The sequence below is a fragment of the Acinonyx jubatus genome, chromosome B3 (assembly GCF_027475565.1).
Source record: "Acinonyx jubatus isolate Ajub_Pintada_27869175 chromosome B3, VMU_Ajub_asm_v1.0, whole genome shotgun sequence".
Lineage (NCBI taxonomy): Eukaryota > Metazoa > Chordata > Mammalia > Carnivora > Felidae > Acinonyx > Acinonyx jubatus.
In genome coordinates this window covers 64,824,092-64,849,753 of record NC_069386.1, presented here as the reverse complement: position 1 = coordinate 64,849,753, position 25,662 = coordinate 64,824,092, and the positions used below count along the sequence as shown (strand labels likewise).

Below are 25,662 nucleotides of genomic sequence, written 5' to 3'. Positions count from 1 at the left end.
AGTATCCATAAAACTTACGTTACACAAGGGACAGTATGACCAGTTTGACTCCTCACACAATGGAGTCAAGCCAATCAGGAATGGACAACCTCGCACCTAGAGTTATTCAGCCAGTTAGGGTAGAACCTGAGAAGGAAGGAGGGGAAAGGGAAGGGGTGCTGACTAGAACCTTGTACAACAATGACCCTTACCTAAAGTAGCAGACATTCATTTTCAAATGGCCCCTCTCTGTAAAGAGAGCTTTCCTTCTATTCTTACTTTCTAATTTTATACTCTAATAAACTTTTGCCTGCTGCTCATTTTGTGTCCACCTTTTCATTCTTCTAAGCAGAGAGACAGCGAATCTCATGTATTGAGGTGAAAAATCCTGCAACAATTCTCTCTTCCTTTTTTGGGAAATCTAGGATGAAAGAAACAATGTGAAGGTTGAAACAGGAATGGTAAGGCAGTGAGACTTTAGTAAATAAAAGAATGGGGTAGAGACCCAATAAATAACATGGTATTTCAGACGTGGAATAACCTCTTTACTCTCAATATATATATATGATATCACTAGTGGTGACACAGACTTCTAGAAGCTATCCTTTGGGTACAGTTACTATCGGATCAACTTCCTACTGAGAAGGCTGGGGCGGGGGAGGGGGTGGCAGAGAGGGGGAGAATGGAGTGAGAAAGTTCATGGTTACACTTCAAAGTTCTCCACTGAAAGATGGGAAGATTCTCTAACCTCACCTGATGTTTTCTGCCCGTGGTTTAGGGGTGTGTGTGTGTGTGTGTGTGTGTGTGTGCACGCGCGCGTGCGCTTTCACATTAAGTGACAGTGTTTAAATTCTAAGTATTGTGTTGGTAATTTTGGTGCAGTGAACAGGAGTGCAACATGTACCTCCAAAGGGGTTTTAATATGTGCATTTGGATTGGTTGGTGACCTTTGAAATTTTGTTTTGAGCTGCTGTCAGAAACAATCATTTTTCTTTCTGAAACAGATTTTAACATCTGCAAAGGTTGATCAAGCTAGGATAGTTTTAATGCAATATTAATCTCTGTTTTTTAATGTCAACCCAGCTTTTAAAACTGTTCATCAGCTATAGTAACATCACCTCAAGGCACTTGAGTTGCTTTTAATAAATGTCTTTTCCAGTGAATATTCTTGTGGCCAGTGTATCGAGAGGATAAAAATTTTTCCCAGTCTGGTTCATCTGCAGTCCAGTCTTCCAAATTTTCTTGTTTTTAAAGTAAAATTACTTAAATTTGTATTCTCTTATCTCAATAGTTAAGATTTTTTATATTTCAAGGGGGGAGATTGTTGTGAATTCTGGCATTAATCCTTCAAAGTCTGGATAAAGGACATTGGCTTTTAACAAAATTTAACTTAAATATCTAGTTTAAATATGTCTTGTCATTAAAAGGTTATTTATGTTTAAAATGCTGACCTTTCAAGATGTACACAAGAGTGTTCTAAAACAGAGTTTCTGAACATTGGCCATGAAACCACTGTCTTGGGCTGACAAATGGATTGGAAATAAGCTACCCAACACTGGGAATGGGCCATTAATTTTAATCAAAGGTGATGCAGGAAGGCGAATGGGATGCATGACAATGTCAACAGCCCAGTAGGTGTTAAGAGACCACACAGCCTTCCTTGTTACTTGGTTGGGCCATTAGTTGAGGTTGGGTGAAGACAGAAAGCCATGTCTGGAATTGAATGACCAGGTCACTCCAAAATCTAATGGAGAACTCTTCATTTCAGAAATCACATTGTAATGCCATTAGAAGTCAAGGACAGCATTTAGAAAATATTGGAAGTTTTTTTTTTTTTTTCTTTAAACCAAGCACCTTGCTAGTTTTTTCCAACTTTCTCAAGCCCCCTGTTTTCCTGCCTCCCTTCCTTCTGAATGGATCATTGATATTTACAGAGGATCAAGAAATCGAACAGACTTACAAAAAAAAATCTCAAAGCCTGTTTGCTTTTCAGAATTACATATTGTTAGTTGTAAAACTCTGTTAAATGCCAGAAACAATAGCATACCAAAGGAATTAAGCAGGGCAATTAATTCTCTGTAGTGATCTTATTGTCCTTGTCCCTTTCTGTGTTCTTGTGTGTAGGGATAGTTTTACTAATTGAAACTAAACTTTCTTAATTGCTCTAATGAAAACATTTGCTTTATAATTGTAAAGGCCACTGTGCTTGTGCCTCACTGTAAATTGCCAATATTGGCTGATAACATTAGTGATATTCATAGTGGTGAAAGCCTTTTCTTTTAATCAGTAAGTATATTTCATTATTTTGAGTATTTTCAATTACAAAAAAGGTAGCAGATGACAGCTTGAATTAATGATATTTATAATAAAGACATAAACATGCAGAAGGGACAAAGAGGCATTTTTTTTAATCTATGCTTCAGGTTTGTTAAGAAAGTTCATTTATTCTGACACCGCATTGCATGCCTAAGAAAGATATGTATGACTGCATTAGTAATTTTTATACATTTTTAAGGAAAAAAAAGCAATTATATTGCTGTCTTGTTAATGGAACACTATTAGAAGTAACAGTATTTGTTTTTCCTGTAGATGAAGATCAGCTCCGTGCCAAGGGTTATGACAAAACACCAGACTTTATTTTACAAGTTCCAGTTGGTAAGTCCTTAAACTCTCTTCTGCATTTTTTTTAAAGAGAAAGGGGGTGTGTTTCCTCCGTAGACTTTTTGTTTTGTTTTGTTTTTTACTTTTTGTTAATATTAGCAAATGTAACCAGAGTAGATTAGCTTTAAATGGGTGAAATTGTTGGAAAAGATTGTTTTAGAATTACAGACAATAATAGATTCAGAAGAAATCTCTGCCTTGAAAACGTTTACCTCAATTTGAGAAATAAGCATATCCTCTGAAGACATTTGGGGTGCCATTTTCAAGTCATCTCTCTCAATTCTGAATTTTTCCACGTGGTTCTGTTGAGAAGCCAGGCTGGCTTGCTTTGGTTTGCTTTCCCGTTACTTGCCCACTTACAGAGGCAGTGTCAAAGTAGGAGAGGGGCTTTTGAAGAGGATGATGTAAATCAAAGGGATATGATTATTGCATTAATGTTGCTCATAAGAACACACATGATGTGTTGTTTTCTAATTACACCCGTAGATGACAGCGAGGGCTAAGCCTCCGCTTGCTAATTTGAAGTACAGAGAGGCCTAGACAGAGTTCAGTATTTTCAGTCTTCCCTTCTCTTTGCTCTGTATTAGTAATGCTTTGTCCCTTAGCTGTAGAAGGGCACATAATTCACTGGATTGAAAGCAAAGCCTCATTTGGTGATGAATGTAGCCACCATGCCTACCTGCATGACCAGTTCTGGAGCTACTGGAATAGGTAAGGTCCCATTATTTTTCTCTTAAGATAAACGATACTCAGCTGAAATCTCATTAGAAAAAATATTTTGTTTAGCTGGTAAAAATGCTCATAGCCTTTGTTTCTGGTAAGTACAGAGACTTGATTAATGTATTCATTTCAGATAATTTAAACTTCTCTGCTTTCATAATGTTGCTTCATTTTTTAAAAGTAAAAATCTCTGCATAAGGTCAAAATTAGTATATACTCCCATATTCCATTTTATAGCGATAATATTGGCATCACTAAAACCAGAAGTAGTAAGATATGGGGCATATTACGATATCGACACTAACTTTTTTTCTTTTTGATGTGAAATTTATGCATACTCTCAGACCTTTAAAAATACCTTACCCTTAGCTCTGTGAGGATAGTGTACAAATGATGTGAAAGATCAAAATGATTTACCTTCCAACAGAAAACAGTTTACCTACCAACTTCAAGGCATGGAAATCTTGGTGATTAAGGGAAAAGGTCGGAGGGGAGGATGCTTTTGTTATTGAATACCCACCATTCAATATGTGCCTGGGCCTCCACATTCTCTGTTAATCCTCACAAGGAAGTTATTTCTCCTACTTGATACATAACTGATTCTCAGAGAGAAAGTATATGCCTTACAGTTAGTTATCATGCATTTGTCTTTCTCACTCCCAAACCCATGCCCTCTCTAGCGCCTCTCTGTAGTCATTTATAGTACCACTGTTGAAACTTTGGCTTTTTCTAGTATTGAAGTCCCAAGTTTTCACACCACACATTTTTCCCTCCTTAGAACAGGACGTAGGGCAAGCAGTAACCTTCCTAGATTAACTCTGTTCCTCAGTCACTGGCCAAGAATACAGTAAGACGACGACACTGGCCCAGATCATTAAGGAACGAGACAGTAACATCTGTGGACAATAGTCTTGTCCTGGGGAAGAAAACAAAACAAAACAAAACAGTGACAGGCTACAGAATTTGGTATCATATTGTTACTCAGCTTTACAAAAGGCCAGCAGACCTCGTCCGTGACAGCTGTGCTAAACTAAGCCCACTTTTTGCCATGGTAACAATGATCATGACAAAATGCTGAATGTAATGGCTTTCTTGATTTTCTTGTGTAATTGTGCGTAGCATCCGAGCTTTACTTTACAGGGATGGAGGAGGAAAGTGCAAAATGTTTTAGAAATCAATGCTGCTTCAGCGTTCCCTGTCTTTTATTCAGCCATTATTCAAATTAGTAGTAATGTGGCAAATTGAATTTTAGATTTTTAGCAATTTTATGAGTCCGAAATAGTAAAGAAAGAATCATCTTTGATGGTATAGGGAAAGCAATGGCAAGAAAATCAAATTGTGTAAGTTTAGTTTGCTAAAGCATTTTTAAAAACTGATAAAAATCATTATGCACGGAGACCGTGCCCCCACTTTGGTGCTGGTCAAGCCTTTCATGAGGAACAATTACAAATTGAATTCCAAAGAGTAGAGCTTGCTTAAAAATTCCAAAATCATATTTTCTTTCTAAAGTAACTCTACAGGTATTGAGTGCCTACTGTGTACCTAGCACTCTCTATTTTAGAGGCTGGTTAAATAATCTAGTCAGTAATCAGCCTTCTATACATTGTTGACCTGGCTGGAGGACATGGGAGCTATAGATAATTTAATACAGTTGCCTTTGTACTGGATTTTAGATTATTCTGCTGTGTGCTACTTTTTCTATTTCAGTGATGCTTTACTTACATGCTTATTGGTTTACATTCCCTAACCATTTTCTTTGAATATCTACCAGCTACTGGGCATGATTCATTTAGGGCATATTGTGTGATAAAGGAAAAGTAGCCCTTGGTTTTGAATCATTCTAGGTCATCCAAGGAGAAAATACGCTACACAGAATTCAGTAGTTTTACCAAATGTCTGCGGAGAGGCCAAGAAATGGAAGTAGTGGTGACATACAAAATGGAACACAGAGGCATTGACTTGGACATAAAATTTGGATTACAACAGTGACACAAACTCACCAGTGATAGGGCATTTTGACTTAGCCCACTTATGAAAGTATGGAATCCTACTCTTTATATTTAGCCTCAACATAACTCATATACTAGTTGCTAAAATTGTTGAGAGTGGAAAAAATCATCTCTCCCACCTGTGGGTAGCCTTTCAAGGAGGCTGTTGGTTGGTTGGCATTTGGGTTAATTGCTTCATTTGTATAAGCAGCCTCTAGTTAACATACGCACTGTTATCAAATTGTCACTTTTTTATGTATGTATGTATGTATGTTGATTCATTTTGAGAAAGAGAGGGGAGAGAGCTTTACGAGCCAGGGAGGGGCTGAGACAGAAAAAGAGAGTTGGGGTTGGGGGGAGAGGGAAACAGAATCCCAAGCAGGCTCCATACTCAGCACGGAGCCTCAAGTGGGACTCGATCCCACGGAACCACGAATTCATGACCTGAGCAGAAACCAAGAGTCTGAAGCTTAACTGACTGACCCACCCAACACCCCTGTCACACTATTTTTAGATTAAATGCCAGATTTTATAATAAGACCGTTCAATTAATATTTGTAGAATTGTGACCTTGTATAAGCCCTTTTTCTCACATAATTACAGAGCCCTTAATTCTTAGCTTAATGTTTCTAAAAGAGTTTTCTTTTTTTATATAAGTTGCTATGCTTACTCATTCTTTCAGCAACTTTTCACAATGTTGATCATACCCTCTGTCTTTATTAAAATGTCTTTTCTTGACTTCCAAGAGGTACTCTAGTGGGTTGCTTCCTACCATTCCAGCAGCATACTCCGTCTGCTTTGCTGGCTTTTCCTCCTCCCAGCTCCGTGTGGGAAGAGGGCCCTGGAACTCAGTGCTTACCCCTCTTCCCTTTGCCCTCTACATTCACTCCTGCATGCTCCCTTGGAGATCTCATCGGAGACTATGGTTTTATATACCATCTCTATAATAGTATCTCCTAATTCTTACTCCCAGTCCTAATATTTCCTCTGAGTACAAATTTGTCTCTGCAACTGTCCACTCATGTCTCCTCTTGGATATCTAATGGCTATTTCAGACTTAACATGTCTGACGTTAAGCCTTTGATTTGCCTCCTCAGGCTCGTTGCTTCCCCCGATTCCTCCCAAGATCAACTAATGGCATCACAATTTGCCCAAGTTGCTCAAGCCAAAGACCTAACCCATCACCAGCCTACCCAAAAGTCCTCAGCTCCATCTTTGCCATATCTCCAATCATGCCTCAGCATCACCTTCTTACTTGGCATCACCTCGCTGTCTGTCATCACCTCTTGGACGGTTGCTGGAGCTTCCAAAGTGGTTTCCATACATTAACTGTTACCTTCCTATAGTCTGTTTTATCATACCCTAGCTAGAGTGACTGTTGGGTAATACAAATCAGATTGTGTTGCTTCCTGCTCAAAACTCCTCAGTGGCTTCCCATCACATTTAAAATAAAACCCAAACTCTTTCACATGACATTCAGAGCCCTGCATGATCTGGCCCTCCACCACCCCCAGTTATTTGCACATCTACCTCTCTCTCCCTCTCTCCCTCTCCCCTCAACTAAGGCTCCCTCCCCCTCTTATACTTCTGGGGCCACACTGGCTTTCTGGGCCTTCCTTAAATCTGCACTGCTGATTTCTACTTCAGAACTCTTACTCTGGCTAATTCGTCTGCTTGGAGCTTTCTTCATTTGAATCTCCACATGGTAAACTTTTCACACCATTCAGGTGTCTGCTCACATTTCCCCTCGTCAGGGAAACCTTCCCTGACCACTCAGTCTAAAAGGCCTCACTTCAGTCATCTCTCTCTTCTCACTTAGTTGGACTTTTCTTCCTAATATTTATCCCTTTCTGAGGGAAAGAATAAACATTTAAATAAGCATCAATTTGTTTGAATACAAGCCTTTATTAAAGGGGTTTTCCTTTTGTATGGCTGTATGTAGTATGCCCCTCATTCCTTTGTAATCAAAGCTTCAGATATTTTCCCTGGTTTAATTAACCTCAGAAAAATCTGAGTTTCGAATGCCATCACCTTCCCTGAAGCCAAAGATATTGAGTACAGAACATAAGCTGCCTCTCCCATGAGCAGGCCCCTATCCCAGGTATGAACCTTGATTAAATAACTCCTCAAGCTGCACAGTCTCTACTTCTGTGAAGTTAAAGGAAATAAAAAAGGCCTCTGAGAAGCAGCATCTGGACCATAATACAGCCCCAAATTCTATAAGACTATATATACAATTGTATAGAAAATACATACAGGGGCGCCTGGGTGGCTCAGTCGGTTAAGTGTCCGACTTCGGCTCAGGTCACGATCTCGCGGTCCGTGAGTTCGAGCCCCGCGTCGGGCTCTGTGCTGACTGCTCAGAGCCTGGAGCCTGTTTCCGATTCTGTGTCTCCCTCTCTCTCTGACCCTCTCCCGTTCATGCTCTATCTCTCTCTGTCTCAAAAATAAATAAAAACGTTTAAAAAAAATTTTTTTTAATTAAAAAAAAAAAAAGAAAATACATACATACTGGGTGCCTGGGTGGCTCAGTTGGTTAAGCACCGCCTTCAGCTCAAGTCATGATCTCATGGTTCGTGAGTTCGAGCCCCACATTGGGCTTTCTCTGCTGTCAGCACACAGCCCACTTTGGATCCTATTCCCTTCTCTCTGCCCCTCCCCCACTCCTATGTTTTCTCTCTCTCTCTCTCTCTCTCTCTCTCTCAAAAATAAACGTTTAAATTTTTTTTAACTTAAAAAAAATACATGCATATTTACACACATACACACAGATATCCCATATACATAGGACTATAAATATAAATTGTATAAAAACCATAATTCCTTATGCAATCAATACCCCAATAACCTTTCCATTCTACTTCTCTAGTCAAAAAGTGACTTCCTTGACAATATGGCCAGTATTACTAAGTGTATTTTCATATTCTGGTGGTGACAGGTTAAAAAAAAAAACAAACAAAAAAAACAATTCTATAATCTGAGTCCAAATTACATGCATGGGTTTTGTATATACACGTGACCTTTCAGAGACATAGGAGTAGACACCCTGTGCTCACTTTTAGTGTTTGGAGATAAAGTGGGTCCGTCTGAATGAAAATTTTAAGTGACGCTAAATAGCAAAGATCTGCCAGCAGCTAAGGCAGCACGTGAACAGTGCCCAACAACTCCTGATCAAGAAGGTGGGAATCCCAACCACAAGTTCAGCCCTGCCATCTGCCATTCTGGACACACTCTGGCACACTGTCACCAGTGGTATCTATTACAAACTACAGTGCACTTTGCATGTATTACCTCTTTTTCTCTCAAAGAGGATCGAAACTTACTGACTGGCAAGGACAAGTCAAAGTTTTGTTTCAGCATGATTTTCCAGTGTAGTGATCCTTGAAACGATGGGAGGAATCTCTCCTGTTCTTGAGTTTGAATCCAGGCTATGCCACTTTCCAGTCCCATGACTAGGAATGACTTGCTTAACCCTCCTGAGTCTTTGTTTTCTCCAATAAAATGGTGTCAGTAATCCCATCTTGACCATGATGAAGACCAGTTATTTAATACACATATGCCACTTTATAAAAACTTTTTTTTAATGTTTTTATTTATTTTTGAGAGAGACACAAAGAACTAGTGAGGGATGGGCAGAGAGAGAGAGAGACACAGAATCCGAAGCAGGCTCCAGGCTCTGAGCTGTCAGCACAGAGCCCAACGTGGGGCTTGAATTCACAAATTGTGAGATCATGACCTGAGCTGAAGTCAGACGCTTAACCTACTGAGCCACCCAGGCGCCCCACACATATGACACTTTTGAAGTACCCAGTGGTCAACAAATACTCATTCCCGTGTCTCTTTTTCCTGTATATCACTGTCTGATGGAATTTAAAAGTGTTCCGAGTAGACATTTTTATTTACTTTCTCTGCCAGATAAACTCCTCTTCAGCTATTCAGCTTGGCTGATGTGTCTTTGGGAAACCTTCCTGCATTCCAGGGTTGGGTTTAGTACCCACCCTGCATTCTGCTGATAAGTTCATAGCATGTGTCAACTATTGAAATTTCTTGTTTACTTGTCACCTTCCTCCAGTTAATATTGAGTTTCATCTTATCTCTATGTTTTATCTGTCATCAAAATGCCCAGAATCTGGTGGAATGCCTGGCTGGTGGTGGTGCCAGTAGGTGGTCAGTAGATATTTATTTGAACAAATGAATATATGGGTGAATTTTTTGGTGCATGGCAGACGATAACATTTTGAATCCTCCATTAAGGATTGTCAGACACTGTGACATTATACCACAATAGGGCCCAATTTTTTTTTTCTTTGAGAATACCACTCTAAGAACTGAGAAAAATGCCTCATTTTTTAAAAAAAGCTTTTCTAGACTTTTCAGATGTATAGACTTTCACAGGTCTATTTCATCAACTACAACGTATTTACGTAAGGAGTTTTAAAATAGAACACAACTGATAACTAAAAGGCAAACACATAAAGTTTTCTAGATAAATATTTATAATCTCATTACTTGCTTTCACAAAACTTGATCCAAATCTCTCATTTGAGATTTGACATGGAATGCCTTAAGAATCCTGAGCAGAAGATACTTTGTGGTTTCTTTAGGGGATACATAAAACTTGGGCCCACCCTATACATTCCAGTGGCTCGGGGCAAGAGTACATATGGAGCCCTGTATACCATGAGCCTCAGTACTTAAGGTTGTATATCAAGTTAACAAACAATAAAGTGTATTTTGTCCTATAGGAAGATTTGCATTAAGAATTCCCAGCCTCCGTGGAGATCCAGACTGCATATGACAATGGTGGCATCGTTGGTGCCACCGCATAGTTCACTTCTCTTGTCTTCCTACCCTTGGCCCAGTCCTACCTGTGGGAAACTGTCAAGCACACTGCATTCTGCACATCCAGTGCCATGCACATTCCCGCAAACCACTGCCCTTGGCCATCTTTCAGGGCAGAGATAGACACTCTGGTGGTCCGCCACCTTATCAGTCAGATGAACCGGAGAGAGAGGGCTATTCAGGCCTTGGGGGTGGTCTCATGGCTAGTTGATCAGGAATTTGTCAGGTCCGTGGTGCATGAAGTGTGGCCTAGAAAGAGATTGGGGGAATAGACATCAAGTGAGGGATGTCCCCTTGGTCCTGAAGACTCCTTACCCCACGGGTTAAGATATAACCATAGGGTTCCAGAGCAGAATCCGCTCAAGTTCTGGGCCAGGCCATGAACCCTTCTTGAATGATTCTAAAGAAGAGTATCAAAGGAAGAAAATACGTGTATTTTCCAAAGTCATTTCTTGTACTGGTGTTAGGAAATAGGGGAAATGAGCACCAGAGGCAATATGGTCTTGATCATATTTATGTATCAATGAAAAGATTGAAAGCTGAGTTCCATATGTCAGATTTTTGAACCGTTGGCTCCACAGAGTCTACTCTTCTGGAGGCAATGCTAAGCTAATACCTTCTGCCACAAGAATTGATCTGACTGTAGTTTTTACCTCTAAGTATATTTTAAAGATTGGTGATTATAGTCTATGGTTTAGCTGTTGCTTTCTCTGGTCTGTGCTACCTTGAGAGGTGAGGCATTTTGAATGGGGCTGCCCACCGTTAGACTTAAAGGAAGGTACTTTTCAGAGGAGGGCTAAAGTTTTTCCTGTATTGAGATACTTCCAGGAAGCCTACAATTAGCCAAATCACCTATTTCCAGTTATTTCAGTCCTGTTAAAAACAAGGCTGAGCACATCTGTCTTAAGTTGGATGTGCCTCAGCCGCAGAAGCTCTTGTAAACCTTCAATTACAGCAGCCTCGGAAGGCACTCCTGCCGTATACTAACAAGTAGTCCATCAGCGACAAGAGACAGATCGACTAATAATTAGCAAAGGCACTGAAGCGGGCCCCTCTAAAGGTAAAATATAATAATTTGCTTTTCCAACTCTCATAGTGGGGATGGTCGTGAGATATTGATGTTCCGTTGTTCTACACAAATACTTGACACTGTTATTAGCTGGAGAAACCTTGAAATGTTTCAAAAGGACGAAAGATGTGTCTGCCATGTATATAGGACTTTTATAAGAATGATTTCTCTCGTCACCTCTTTTTCTGCATTTGGAGAGGGAAATGCAAGAATTTTCCCCCACCAAGGAATACATATTTTCTGCTGTTGTTGTTTTTCAATGTTGACTTAATACGAAACTGAATGAGAAATAGAAATGTTTCTTAGGCTTTTCAAGTGATACTTGCAATAAAGAGACAGTTGTTTAAAAAAAAACTGGAATGGGTTGAAGGAATAAAGAGAAAGAAAATAGACATATAAGGAAATATCAATGAATTATGGTTTCTCAGAAAGATATCTTTCTGGTTACTGTCTTCAAGCATGCACAAGATTTTTTTGTTGGGGGGGGGGGGTGTGTTGGCGGGTGGGCAGTGTATAGAGAGAGCATATTGACCAGTTTTCCAAAATCAGGGTACCAAAAAATTGTTGAAAGGATGACTCCTCCTGCTGACCCACTATGATAAAATTAGTATGAGTCACATATGATTCAGAAAAGTTACCCCACACCAAACTCACAAGCAAATGATTGGGTGGTCATTCCAAGGATGGAAACACAACCATTATGATCATCCAGAGAGAGTGAGGGAAGCATAACAGAGACGCTGCCAATAGGGAGTGACTCAGGAGCATGGATAGAGTCAGGAGCCCAAGAATACAGAATCCATTTCTGAGATTCATTCTAGAATATTGGAGAGCAGGTTGAAACTGATGCCAAAATGGCTCAAGGATCTAGGTCAGTGATTCTCAAGTGTCACCATGTATTGAAATCACATGAGGGGAATTTAAAAATACTGATGTGGGCCAGGATACCTGAGTGGCTCAGTTGGTTAAGCATCCAACTTCGGCCCAGGTCATGATCCTGCGCTTCATGGGTTCGAGCCCCGCATCAGGCTCTGTGCTGACAGCTCGGAGCTCAGAGCCTGAAGCCTGCTTCAGATTCTGTGTCTCCCTCTCTCTCTGCCCCTCCCCTGCTTGCACTCTGTCTACCAAAAATAAATAAATGTTTAAAAAATTTTTTAAAAAGTAAAATACTGATGTGGGCCTTCTCCCTGGAGAACTGATTTAGGTGATGCTGGGTAGAACCTAGGCTTGAGAGTTTTTCTTTTCTTTGGAAAACTTGAGGCAATCATGCTAATCTACATGCAGCACTGATGGTAAATTCTTTACCTAGCCTTGATTTGCCAGCCAGCCCTCGCATTCGTAGCCTGTGTGCTTTCAAACGGTCTTGATAAGACAAATAAAGCTTTAAGAAATAAAGGTTCGGGGCGCCTGGGTGGCTCAGTCGGTTAGGCCTCCAACTTCAGCTCAGGTCATGATCTCACAGTTTGTGGGTTCGAGCCCCACGTCAGGCTCTGTGCCTGGAGCCTGCTTCAGATTCTGTGTCTCACTTTCTCTCTCTTACCCTCCACTCACGCTCTCTCTCTTTCTCTCAAAAATAAATAAACATTTAAATAAGTAAGTAAACAAACAAACAAACAAACAAACAAATAAATAAATAAGAAATAAAGTTCAGGTCAGCAAATGTTTCACAGGCACTATGTCAGTCAGTAAGGACCCAACCTGCTTTTGTGGAGCTAATAGTAGGGCTTATGGTAAGGCCTGAGGCAGTAAACCACAGGGACAGCACCTGAATCCACATCCCCCTCTGAATTCACACCTGGGTGCTTTCTGCTCCACCAGGCAGTTTCCTGTCAGTCATGGTGATAAATCTGTTAGTAAAGGCTACTTTACTCAGTCAGTTAATGGGTTTGCGGAGCTGAACTGAAAAGCTCTCCGGCATATGTGGTTTAGATTATTTACCTTCATGAGAGGTTAGGGAAAAATGGGCCACATGTTCTCCATTGCTTTCTCAAGAGCCCTTATTCTGTATTCAAAGCATGTATCTGTAGGATTATTATGAAAGCCTGTCAGGGGTGCCTGGGTGGCTCATTTGGTTCAGGTCCAGCTTCGGCTCAGGTCATGATCTTACGGTTTGTGTGTTCAAGGTCCGCGTCGGGCTCTGTGCTGATAGCTCAGAGCCTGGAGCCGGCTTCAGTTCTGTGTCTCCCTCTCTCTCTGCCCCTCCCCCCACTCACATGCCCTCTCTTTCTCTCTCTCTCTCTCTCTCTCAAAACTAAACATTAAAAAAAATTTTTAATAAATAAAGAAATAAAAGCCTGTCACATATACTAGTACACCCAGAATATAATTAACCCCTAAGTTACTGGATTTGAAGCCCACTGAATCAGTGAAGTCATTTTGTATACGGTTCAGATTCACAAATTCTGACTGAACTGTCTAAAAACCAGTCTGAATCCAAAGAGAAGTGGACTATGGAACATTTGATAAGAAATACAGGTTTTTGTTTTAAATGGAGTTCATGTTTTGTTTTGTTTTTCTGAATTGTAGTTGTTTGCACATAAAAAGTAAGTCTATTTTAATAAGTTTTAAAAATAGCTTTATGGGGGCGCCTGGGTGGCTCAGTGGGTTGAGCGTCCGACTTCGGCTCAGGTCACGATCTCATGGTTCGTGAGTTCGAGCCCCGCGTCGGGCTCTGGGCTGATGGCTCAGAGCCTGGAGCCTGCTTCCTATTCTGTGTCTCCCTCTCTCTCTGCCCCTCCCCCGTTCATGCTCTGTCTCTCTCTGTCCCAAAAATAAATAAACGTTAAAAAAAAAAAATTAAAAAAAAATAAAAATAGCTTTATGGAGATACAATTGACATTATAAACTGCATATATTGAAAGTATACAATTTGACAAGTTTTGACACGTGTATATAAATTCATAAAATTATCACATGGTGTGGATACTAAGCATACCTACCACCCAAAAGTTCCATGTGCCTTTGAGAATCCTCTTTCTCAACTCCTTCACTTCTCTCTGCACCCGGGCAAACACTAATCTGACTTCTTCACTATACATTATTTTGCATTTTCTAGTGTTTTCTGTAAATGGAATCATAGCGTGTACTCTCTGTCAGGCCTTTTTTTTTTTTTTTTTTTTTTTTGCTGAGAAGTATTCACTTGCATAGCTATACAACTGTTTGTCCATTCACTGATGGACTTGACATTTAAGTTGTTTCTATTTCTTGCTATTAGTAATAAAGCTCCTTTGAATAGTCATGTAAAAATATTTGTATGGTTTCATGTCTCTTAGCCAAATACCTATGAATTAAATGGATAGGACATACAGTAAGTATATGTTTTTACCTGTTTGCAAAATAATAGTTTCGGGCATTCCTCAACTTCCTCACCACTTGGTGTGTTCAGTCTTTTTAACTTCAGGCTGTCTTAAGAGTTTTGTGGTAGTGCCTCAGTGTGACCTTAATTTGCATTACTATAATGACTAATGTTGAAAATCTTTCTGCATCCTTATTTGCTACCTTTCTTCTTTGGGGAAATGTCTGTTCAAGTCTTTGGCTAATTTTTCAAGTTGTTTCCTTATTGTGTTTTGGTAGTTTAAAAATAATATTCTGGGTATGAGTCTTTTATCAGATGTGTGATCAGGTATGAAGTATTGTCTCCTGCTCTGGGGCTTGTCTTTTCATTCTCTTAACAGTGGCTTTCAATTTAATTTTAATAAAGTCCAGTTTAACAAGTTGTCTTTTATGGACTATGCCTTTGATGTTATATCTAGAAAATTTTAAAGATTCAAAGATCTAAAGAACTCACAGGGATGTCTGGCTGGCTCAGCTGATGGTGCATGTAACTCTTGATCTCGGGGTTGTAAGTTCGAGTCCCACATTGGATGAAGAGAATACATAAAATTAAAAAAAAATCTTTTGAAAAAATAAAAAATCGCAAAGATCTTCCCCTTTTTTCTAAAAGATTTATTTTTAGATTTATATTTAGGTCTAGCATCCATTTTCAGTTAATTTTTATATATGGCATGACACATGGATCAAAGTTGTTTTCTAGCGTATGGATATCTAATTGTTTCAGAACCTTTTGTTGTAAAGACTATGCATTTTCAACTAAACAGCCATTGCACCTTTGTCAAAAATCAATTAATCATTTATATGTTGATCTTTTTCTAAATCTCTGTTTTGTTCCATTGATCAGTTTGCCTATACCAATTCTATACTATCTTGATTACTAAAGCATTATATTTTGGAACCTGTGTAAGTCCTCCAATTTTATTTTTCATTTTCAAAGTTATTTTTGTCTATTCTGTGTCCTTTGCATTACCGTATAAATTTTAGAATCAGCTTATAAATCTCCCCTAAAAAAGTCTACTGGGATTCTGATTGAGATTACATTGAATTCAGAGGTCCATTTGGGAAGAAGTTATATCTTAAGAATATTGAGTCTTCTGATCAATAATCATGGTATCTCTCCCAATTATTTAGGTCTTTTAATATATTTATCAAAAATGCCCTATAGTTTTCAGTGTACAAATCTCTCACATTTTCATTAGATTGAACCGTATGTATTTTATATTGCTTGATTCTATTAAAAGTGGTAGTTTTCATTTCAATCTCCCAATTAAAATGGAAGTTGATCTTGTATGTTGATCTTACATCCTCCAACTTTGTAAAAGTCATTCTAACACTTTACTTTTTTGGTAGATTCCAGAGGATTTTCTACATATACATCCATGTCATTTGTACATAAAGACAATTACACTTTTTTCAATTTGGGTGCTTTTTTTAAACTGTACTGGCTAGAATCACCTATACAGAGGTAACTAGTGATAGAGAGCATACAGATAGAGAGCATACATCGCCTTGCTCCTGATCTTGGGGGAAAGTCATTCAGTCTTCCACCATTAAGGATAATGTTAGCTGTCCGTTTTCATAGATTTTCTTTATCAGGTTGAGGAAACTCCTTTACTGTTCCTAGCTTGCCAAGAGATTTTATCAAAAATGGATGTTGGATTTTATAAAATGCTTTTCTGCATCAAGTAAGGTGGTCATATGGTTATTTTTTAAGATGGTCATACGGATCTTTTTTAATCTGTTTAAAATGGTTAATTACAGTGATTGATTCCTGAATGTTACACCAACCTTGCATTCCTAGGTTAAATTCCACTTGGTCATGAAACAACAAGAAAGGATAAAAATATCCTTTTTTATATCTTGTTGGATTTGATTTGTTGAAGATGTATCAAGAATTTTTTCACTTACACATTTATGAGTGATATTGGTGGTCTGGGGCTTATTTTTCTTGTTAAAGTCTTTGTCTGGTTTTGGTATTAGAATAATGCTGGCTCATAGTGTGAGTTAGAAAGTATCCTTTCCTCTTCAATTTTCTGAAAAAGTTTGTGCAGATTTGTTATTATTTCTGTCTTAACTGTTAGGCCGAATTTCCCAGTCAAACCATCTGTGCCTATTTGTTATTGTTGTGGTTGGAAGGTTTTTTAACTACAAAATTGGCTTGTTTAATAGATGTAGGGATGATTCAGGCTGGTTTTTTTATTCCTTTGTTTTTTGAATGAACTTTGGCACTTTGCATCTTTCAAAACAATGTGTTCACTTCATCTAAGTTGTACAATGTGTTGGGATAAGCTTATTCAGAATATTCCCTTTTTCTTTTAATAACTGTAGAATTTGTAGTGATGTCAACTTTTTCATTCCTGATATTGGTAATTGTATCTTCTCTCCAGATCAGTCTTCCTAGAGATTTATCAATTTTATGGTCTTCTGAAAAAACCAATTTTTACTTTTACTGATTTTTTTTCTATTTTCCTTTTTCCCTTTCATTGATTACTTCTCTCTGTATTTTTTCTTTTACTTAAAAGAGTTTCAGTTTCTCTTCTTTTTCTAGTTTCTTAAAGTGGAAGACTGCGTTAACTTGAAACCATTCTTTTTTCTAAGACAGGCAGTTTAATGCTGTAAATTGACCTCAAAGAACTGCATATTCCACAAAATTTTATATGTTGGGTTTTCATATTTAGTTTGTTCCAAATACTTTCTAATTTTTCTTTTTCATGACTTCTCTGATTCCCAGGCTATTTAGATGTATGCTAAATATTGGGAAATTTTTCACATATCTTCCTGTTATTGGTCTCTAACGTAATTCCATTGAGGTCAGACACAAACTTGCATCCTTTTAAATTTATTGAGATTTGTTTTATGGCCTAGACTATGGTTATCTTGCCAAGTGTTTCATGCACACTTGGAAGTTTGTTCTGTTGTGAGTGGACTGTTCTGTAAGTGGCAGTTAGGTCAAATTGGTGATAGTATTGTTCAAGTCATACATGCCCTGATCAATATTCTGTGTATACTCAAGGGATACCCAGAGATAGTCTCTGGAATTCTCTCTCTGTGCAGCTGTCTTCTGCTGGTATTATGTCCTACAGACTCCAGCTGCCTGGTCTTCCCATTCTTCCAGTTCCATCTCCTCAACTCAGACCCACTGAGCCTCACCTAGGTTCTTCACCCTCACTGAAGTTCTTCATCCTCACACTGCAGTCTGAAAACTCTCTCCAGGAAATAGGCTGGGGCAAAGGACTTACCTTTTTTGTTTCCCATCACTCAGGGATCATTGTCCCTCATTGCTTGATATCTGTCATTATCTATTTTGTTTGTTTGTTTCTTTCTTTCCAGCAGGAGGATAAATCCAGTCCCTATAGCCCCACTTGGCTCCAAGTAGATGTCTCTCATATAGCTTTTAACACATAGTTTAACATACTGTAAACAGTTTGTCTTGTTCAGTGTTAACCTTGTGATCTTATTTGCTATTTAAGTTACAGATTTCATTTTTATCATAAACATTTTCTTAAGCATCAACTATGAATAGAATAATTTTTGGGAGAGGATTGTGCACACCTTCAGGTTTTTCTTTTGCTCTCTCTCTCTCTCTCTCTCTCTCTCTCTCTCTCTCTCAAACAGACTTCTAGGTCTCTCTCTCCCAGGATCCTTAGAGTTGAAATGGAATTTTCAGTCACTGCTTTTTGCCCAACAAAGGGAAAGGCATTAGTATGGTCAAGGCCAAAGATCGGATAATAAGTGTATGGTTTTTAGAAGGCACCTTTCTTCAATTATCTTCCAATAGTACTTACCAAGGGCTTCTGCTGCCATTTGGATAGACATAGAGCTGGCCGTCTTTTGCTGAGGTAGAGCCCTGTTCACAGAAGTTATGCCTTTTCTCTTGCTCTTCTCTCCCTCTGCATTGAAGAGATACAGGTTCCCATTTCTGAGCATCTTTTGCAATTTGGTATCATTCAAGAATCTCCTGGGATGGGTGACTTATAGGTGATGAGGCTGTGTTGCCCTAGTTTGCCCTTGCTCATTCTCGTCGCCCACACGTGGAATATGGAAAATGAGCCATGAATATAATTTGCATGTCTCATACTCTTCTCATAAAACACAGTCATATGTGGATACATAATAACAATGGTAAACATCCTTTGCTTTTCATTTCCAAGTGACCCTGGAAGTCGTATTCTCATAAAAACTAAACTCCTAGTATGAATTCCATTTATCCATTTATTCCATTTAACACAAGCAATTTAGATTCTCTTATGTGTTCTTGCTTTCTCCTTTACATTCTTAGCCTACTTATGATTTATGAATTCCATTCTCTTGTTTTGCTCCCTTTCCTACCTGAATCACTAACATCGAGATATTTACCATTTTGTTCACCCTTATTTTCTCACAGGGATTCTGCCAACAAGTTAACAATCTTGTAGTTCTTTGTAGTTCTTATATATTCCTCTTTGCCATTTTCTTCCCTTTTATCTCTAGCAGCTTTGCTAACCACCACCACCACCTACACATTTTAAATTTAGTCGTATAGCATCCCTCATAGCTCATTCCAAGTGATCATAAATTCAAAATTAATGCAAAATTTCTTTATTTAGCAAAAAGAGTTTTTTTAATTCATAAAGCTCATCAGCTTATGTAGATATGAGTCTATCATTGTCATCCCAGATAGCTTCAGCACTAATACTTTCATAGCACTCTATATTGATTACGAAGCTGGCGAAAATGAAGTTGTTGGTTATGTGCATAGGCCAGGTGTGTAAAACCATACTGACTTGGCACTGGACCAAAATTTCGATCAGTTCCAGCTGTCTCTCATTATTTTAATGTAAAATGAATATTTTTACCACTAAATATTCCTAATGCAACATTCTGGCAAAATGTAGTAGCATAGATATATGACAAAGTTCAGTAGATATGTATTGAGTTCCTTTATAAAGAGACAACATTTCATACATTCAGAGCACACAAAGATAAACAAAACCTCACCTTGCCTTCAAGGAGTTTAATTTAATCTAATAGGGAAACAAAACATGTACCGGGATCACAAAGATAGCTAACACCGAGCACCATCTATGTTCGAGGCACTGGCTTAAGCACTTGCGTGTATTATCGACTTTAATCTGCATAACAATCCTATGAGGAAGATAATAGTATTTTATCTCCATTTCATAAGAGGAAAGGGAGGCAGAGAGTTTAAGTGCACACAGGTCACAAAGCTGGAAAACCAGGGGAGATTTTTTTAATAGAAGTGTAGCGTGATAAGGATGTAACTTGAGGATGGATGCTCTAGGTAGCATTGCTTAGAGTAGACAGAAACAAGCAGTTGGGGGTGGAAACACAATTGCTAACACAGTCATCCCTATTGAAATAATCCAGTAATTCCCAAATTATAACAGTGGGTGGGAATGGAAGGAGACTGTGCAGACATACAGAGATGATAAAGACAGAATTTACAGAATTCGGCAAGTAACTGAATGTTGTGTTGGGAGGTATGCTACAAAGATAACTTTGAGGCTTTGATATTGGTGGCGTGGAGAATAACGATGCTGTTAAAGAATTGAGAGTGGAAAATAATCCAGGTTAGCAATAACTTCAGTTGTGATGTTCAGAGATGTCCAGAGGCAACTGGGTCGTGGATTGATTCAAGTGATGGATTGGAGATAGATAGGATTTGGGGATCACCCACAGTAAATAGCCACAGTGGGTTTTCACGGAGGAGTGCAGAGAAATGCCTGGGCAGGTAAAGAAAGAAGACAACTGTGATATGATGACATCCATAATAAAGCTTAGAGAATTGATGAACAGTAAGTTATCACTCTTCTAGTGAATAAAATTGTTTCTAAATTTATGGACTCCCAACCTTCATCTCTTGCATTTAACCATTTATATAGTAACTTTAGTTGCCTTGAATCTGATTATTTGGAGTATTGATAGTTAACCTGACATCAGTTTCCATCACGAGTCATATGGGTTAAGAAAGTTGTGTGCAAAAATGTAAAAACCTAGGGCTTTTAACGATCACACTTGAAAGAAACCTTGGGAGCTGCATTTGTCAAACAGCTGGGAAAACCATTCATGCATACCCTATGTCCAGAGCTCCGTTGGTATAAAGAACTGAGAGCTCATTCTTCTTCCTGTGGTGTGATGTTTGTTGAGATATTTTGACACACCGAGACAATGCTGAAAAGATCTGACCTTCCTGCAGTACCAAGGACCCAGGTTTGGTCAGGGTACCTGACACTCACTGCCTTCTCTCTCTGCCCTTCTCCTCCCCCACAGATGAACGTGAAATGCTGCCTTCAGTACAGAAGTATTTCAATATTGAAATGTATATAAATGATTGCTTTTCAAATTTCTCTAGTCGTTTTTTCCCCGTTACCATCAAGCCAAACATCTTAGTTGGAGCTATTAATGCTTTTAATTCAAAGAAATTAAATGCGTTTTTCAAAATGATAAACGTGAACGGAGATTGTTCATGCTTGAAACACACCAAACCAATGAGGAGGTCTCTATGCTGTAAATGTTTTACAGTCTGTCTTTATCTTTGTGATAGAAACCATTGATTGGAGTTTGAATGTTTGAGGACTCCCTCCCAAGTGCAAAATGAATGTACGTGGAGGTGAATCTCAGGTAGCTTTTGAAGTAGTCGCCTCATAGGTAATATCATGTGTCAAGAGGTTGCAGTTAGGTGGAGGCCAGAGAGCTGTCAAGAGAATTTTCTGTGATGTATAAATATGCCCCGTGTTAGGTTTATATACTGTGAAGTGGAGCTTTGACTACTTACCCATATTATTTCTTAATGCAGCATGATGGTGGTATGGGGATGAGGATGGAAAGAAAAACTGTTTACCATCAATGAATTTCTAAAATACAAGAGTAATAAGCTAACTACTTTTCATCGGGAATGGCTATCCGGAAACGTTTTCTTGCTGTCTCCACAACTAGTAAATATAAACCAAGTATAATAATATCCTCCTGGCATTTAAACCGCACTCTGCAAATTGTGGAAGGTTTTGTGTATTTGCCATAATATTGGATGAAAAGAACTATCCCAGTATTTTAGTCAAATTGTTTCCAAATGTGATAACTGTCTGCTAGCTGAAAATTAAGATACTTCTGTCCGAGGTCCATATCTTTAGGTCCATAACCTAAAATCAGGACTGAATTTTGAAGTACTTCGTTGTTTATCCACCTAGTTTGCATCATACCTGTCTCTCCAGTAGCACTCTGAGCATCATCATACATCTTTGTTTGAATTATTTCTCTATTTTCTCTGCCATTTCGAATGTTGTCATGTCACTGGAAACCAATGCCCAGTAATGACAAAGCACTTTTAGCTCCTTTCTAGGACTCCACAGGCTTCAGCTCCAATTTCCTGGTATTCCTTACTCAGATTAGACCTCTAAGTTTGTGTGCTATGAGAACTGACAGCCCAGATCCTACTCTGCCTGCCCAGGGCCTGGTCACACACACTCCATACACCAAAGCTTGGCCACCTCCACAGACCTTACCTCCCAGGATTTTATGTAAGTTTTCATTGACACCTGTATCTGACATTGTAGATGTACTTCTCCCTGTGGAGTCTTCATCTACATAGGAATAGTTGAAAACCTCCTTCTCCTTAACTATTACATGGATTAATTCTGGTTAACAGTGACAGGTTTTCCTGCTGAAACTCAAGTAGCCAAATCCTTTTCTCTTTTCTAACTATTCTCCATGTAACATTTGAACCCCCCAATCCAGCATGCAGGTACATGCACACCCATGTGCACGCATGCGCGCGCGCACACACACACACACACACACACACACTACTCTCACTAATTGCTTGAGGACACAGCAAATCCATTTGAAATGATAGGGAAAGGGTTAAGTTTTGACAGTCTTTTTACCGGGTTTATGAGTGACTTAACGTCTACACACTTCTTTCCTCCTAATTCACCCCTAGGTACGTACGCAGGAATAAATTAACCCAGTTATTTCTAATATTATGGCATTCTGTATGCATCTTTTCCTCAGAAAGTACCACAAAGTTCTGTTGTTTTTCCAGGCTCCTGGACTTCTTTTATAAATTCTTAGTAAATTTTTTTTCATTGTGGTGAGGAAAAAAAAAATATTTTATCAATTATTTTAAAAAGCAATAATTCATTATAGTTGATCATAAATGTCAGGAAGCAAAGACCCAGCTGAAGCATTTTGTCACTAATCATGCTGTTTTTCTTCTAATTAGTTAATTTACATTTTACAAATTAAGGGTAAAATTCAGACAGAAGATAACATCATAGCTTTAACTGACCTATATTTGTATCTGCCAAATTTAAGTTAATTAGAAATGTAGATGCTGTTTGTTTTATCTGTCAGAAAGCCTCATCTTTTTTCTTAAAAAAAAAAAAAAAAGTAGACACACTTTTTCCCCCCTCAGCATTTATCATCTAAATAATAGTCTTGCCAAGATGGCAGCCTCATAATAAACTCTTTTCAGTGGAGTGATGGGTAATGAAGCTTGCTTGTGAAGGCAGCGAAAAATGTTGTCTAGCCAAATGCATGAATATGATGGCTAGAGAATCAGTGGACTTTCTCAGTCATCAATCTTTTTAGTAGCCTCTTATACATCTGAATATTTTGATAGATGATCTAATAATTGAGTTATCTATCTTTCTAACTATCAGAGTTGCATAAAAATTATTCTCACATGCTACTGAATATTAAATATATTAGGCATTGAGTAAATTTTTCATAAAAGGGCCAAAAGGTGAAAGGTTTTTGTTATTCCATAAATACCTGTTAATATATTGAGCGTTAAGCCCTGTGAAATAGTCAACCCTTAATTCCCTCTGTAAGAAGCAGGTATATACTTAAAAAGGTGGACATCCCCATTATAAGTAGGACATATAATAATTACTATAGCTGGTGAAAAGTCAGCCCTGGTAAACATATGGATGTAACTCAGTTGTGTAAAATGGAATGAATGCCCCAGCTGGCCTAACGCCAGTGGCACATTTAATGTGGCACAGAATTTCCAGACAAGAAGCATAGGTGATGTAGGTACACCGAGTGACCATGTGCTTTTGATGTGCCCATCGCTGTGAGAGGAAGATGATCCTACCAGAAGGAGAAACTTCTGCCTGCCTAGCATTTCACCTAGTAGCACCAGACTATCCAAGTATTCTCTTCATGCGTGAGTCGTTCCTCCCCCTTAGATGGCTTTGTATTGTGTTGTGTTGTGTTTTTTTGTCATATACCACTCTCATAAAAGCTTATCAACAACAAGTGTGCTTCACTGGGATTGGAAAACAGCAAGGAAAATCGGCAGGTCACAGATCGGTTACCAGGTAGGCTCTCGCCACCCCTACCCCTGTCATCCACATCTTCAAGGTGACCTAGCCGTGATGACTTCCCAGGAACCACATTAAAATAGCTCTGCCCTGGAAGAACAGACATTTGTTTGCAGGTCTGAAGGGTTACCAATCCTGTGCATCTCGAAAGGCACTCAAATGAGCAGGGCCTTGTAAATTGGATTTCTATTAGCCAATCCTGATGATAGCTCTTCATCAGTGGAATGGGAAGAAATGCTGTCAATAGCCCCAGCCTTAAATATCTTTTTTTTTTTTTCCTTAACGACACACTTATTTTTGGGCTGCCTCATCCAAAATGGTGATAAAGGCTAAAATCACTAGAATTAATTGTTTAAGGTTTCAAGTAAACCTTAATAAAATACGGACAGCAGCTATTTTTAAATGCTTTTTAACTTGAAGAGCATTTGAAACAACAAAGACATACTAGTCAGAAACAAATATGGCAAAAGTGTCTTAACCCTTGCTGGCCTTACATTGATTCCAACTCACAGTTGTGCTATTTATAAAAGTTTGGGATGATAGACTTTCTTTCTCTTCATTTCCCCGATTGAAAATAATAATTGAGAAGGATAATACCAATTGTGGAACTCCCTCTTCGGGTTACATCTGAGGAGTTACTATATTACTCTTTGGTAGTTTGATCTTTTTTTGCTTCTGTAATTTGAGGCTGGGAAAAAAAACGTACTATAGAAGCTACAGCTGGAAATTTTAAACTCTTAGATATCTATTTAAAATTATATATTTAAAACCATTTGAAATGGACATATTGGGGAAGTTTTAAGGGAGGGAATAGGCTTTTCTTAATCAAAGTAGCAAACATCTGTGTTCTTTCTAGTCTGTCTTTTGATTAGCATGGCCTCATCCATCACTGGTCTTTGATATGAACACCAAGAAGTCCTGTCCTTTTGTTTTAAATGATAAATATGCCTTTGTCATGAATACTCATAGGCAACCCAGGATTTACATCTGAATTGTCAAAGTGTAACTGCCCAGCTCCTGTGATGAGTGACATTATTAGTGAAATAAAGAAGTTTTTAATTTGTCATGGATAGGCCTTAGATGGTGACATTATGAGACTATGTGGGTTTGGATGCTAGAAAAGTTATCCTTCCCCCACTATTTTTCTAAGATTTGTCATTTACCAACAAGAGGCAATCTGCCGCAGGGAGGCTGCCTGTGAACGTTTTTACTTTAGTGCCATTAGTCTGTCTCTGTAGGTTTTATTATTTAGGCTTGATGGCCGGTAGTTCTTATCAAAACTAATACTATTTGAAGTAGCAAGCTTCTGGTGGTCAAACAACCAGTATCAGGATTTGTTCTGTCGGGCTATTATTGCCAAAGACAGCATTTTTTTTTTTCAATGTCAGCTTTATTTCAAGGTCCGTGTCAATTATATTTTCTAAAGACGTTTCTATGATGTCTTTCTTAACAAACTCACATCTACTCAGATGTGTTTATGTGTGTGCTATTTATGTAATTACTTTGATGTACACATGCTATCTACTCGCACAATCTTGTGTTAATCATCAAAACCCTTGGACTGTCAAGTTCGACTGTTGTATTTGACTCTTCTACTGAGAAATTAGGACCATTAAAATTAAAAATATTGTCAAGCCTCGATCTTCTCTGTGTTGTAAATAAAGATGTCACCTTACACATATTTGCCTTATTTATTTCTCCATTAATAACAGGCAAATATTTTGATTATTTTAAAGTTTCATCT

General features: G+C 38.5%; 1 protein-coding gene across 8 annotated transcripts in view; it reads left to right on the top strand.

Annotated features, from left to right (window-relative positions):
* The window catches only part of CDIN1 (CDAN1 interacting nuclease 1), a 282,241-nt gene that overhangs the window by 109,220 nt on the left and 147,359 nt on the right, over nt 1-25,662 (top strand). For 7 of the 8 annotated variants that reach the window (XM_053224198.1, XM_053224197.1, XM_027066891.2 and 4 more), the window contains 2 exons: nt 2,569-2,634; nt 3,246-3,351. In XM_053224198.1, coding sequence (XP_053080173.1) covers nt 2,569-2,634; nt 3,246-3,351 — 172 coding nt within the window. Of the gene's footprint in view, nt 1-2,568; nt 2,635-3,245; nt 3,352-11,145; nt 11,601-25,662 lie in introns of those variants that run through there. The other variant, XM_053224196.1, reaches the window with a different exon arrangement.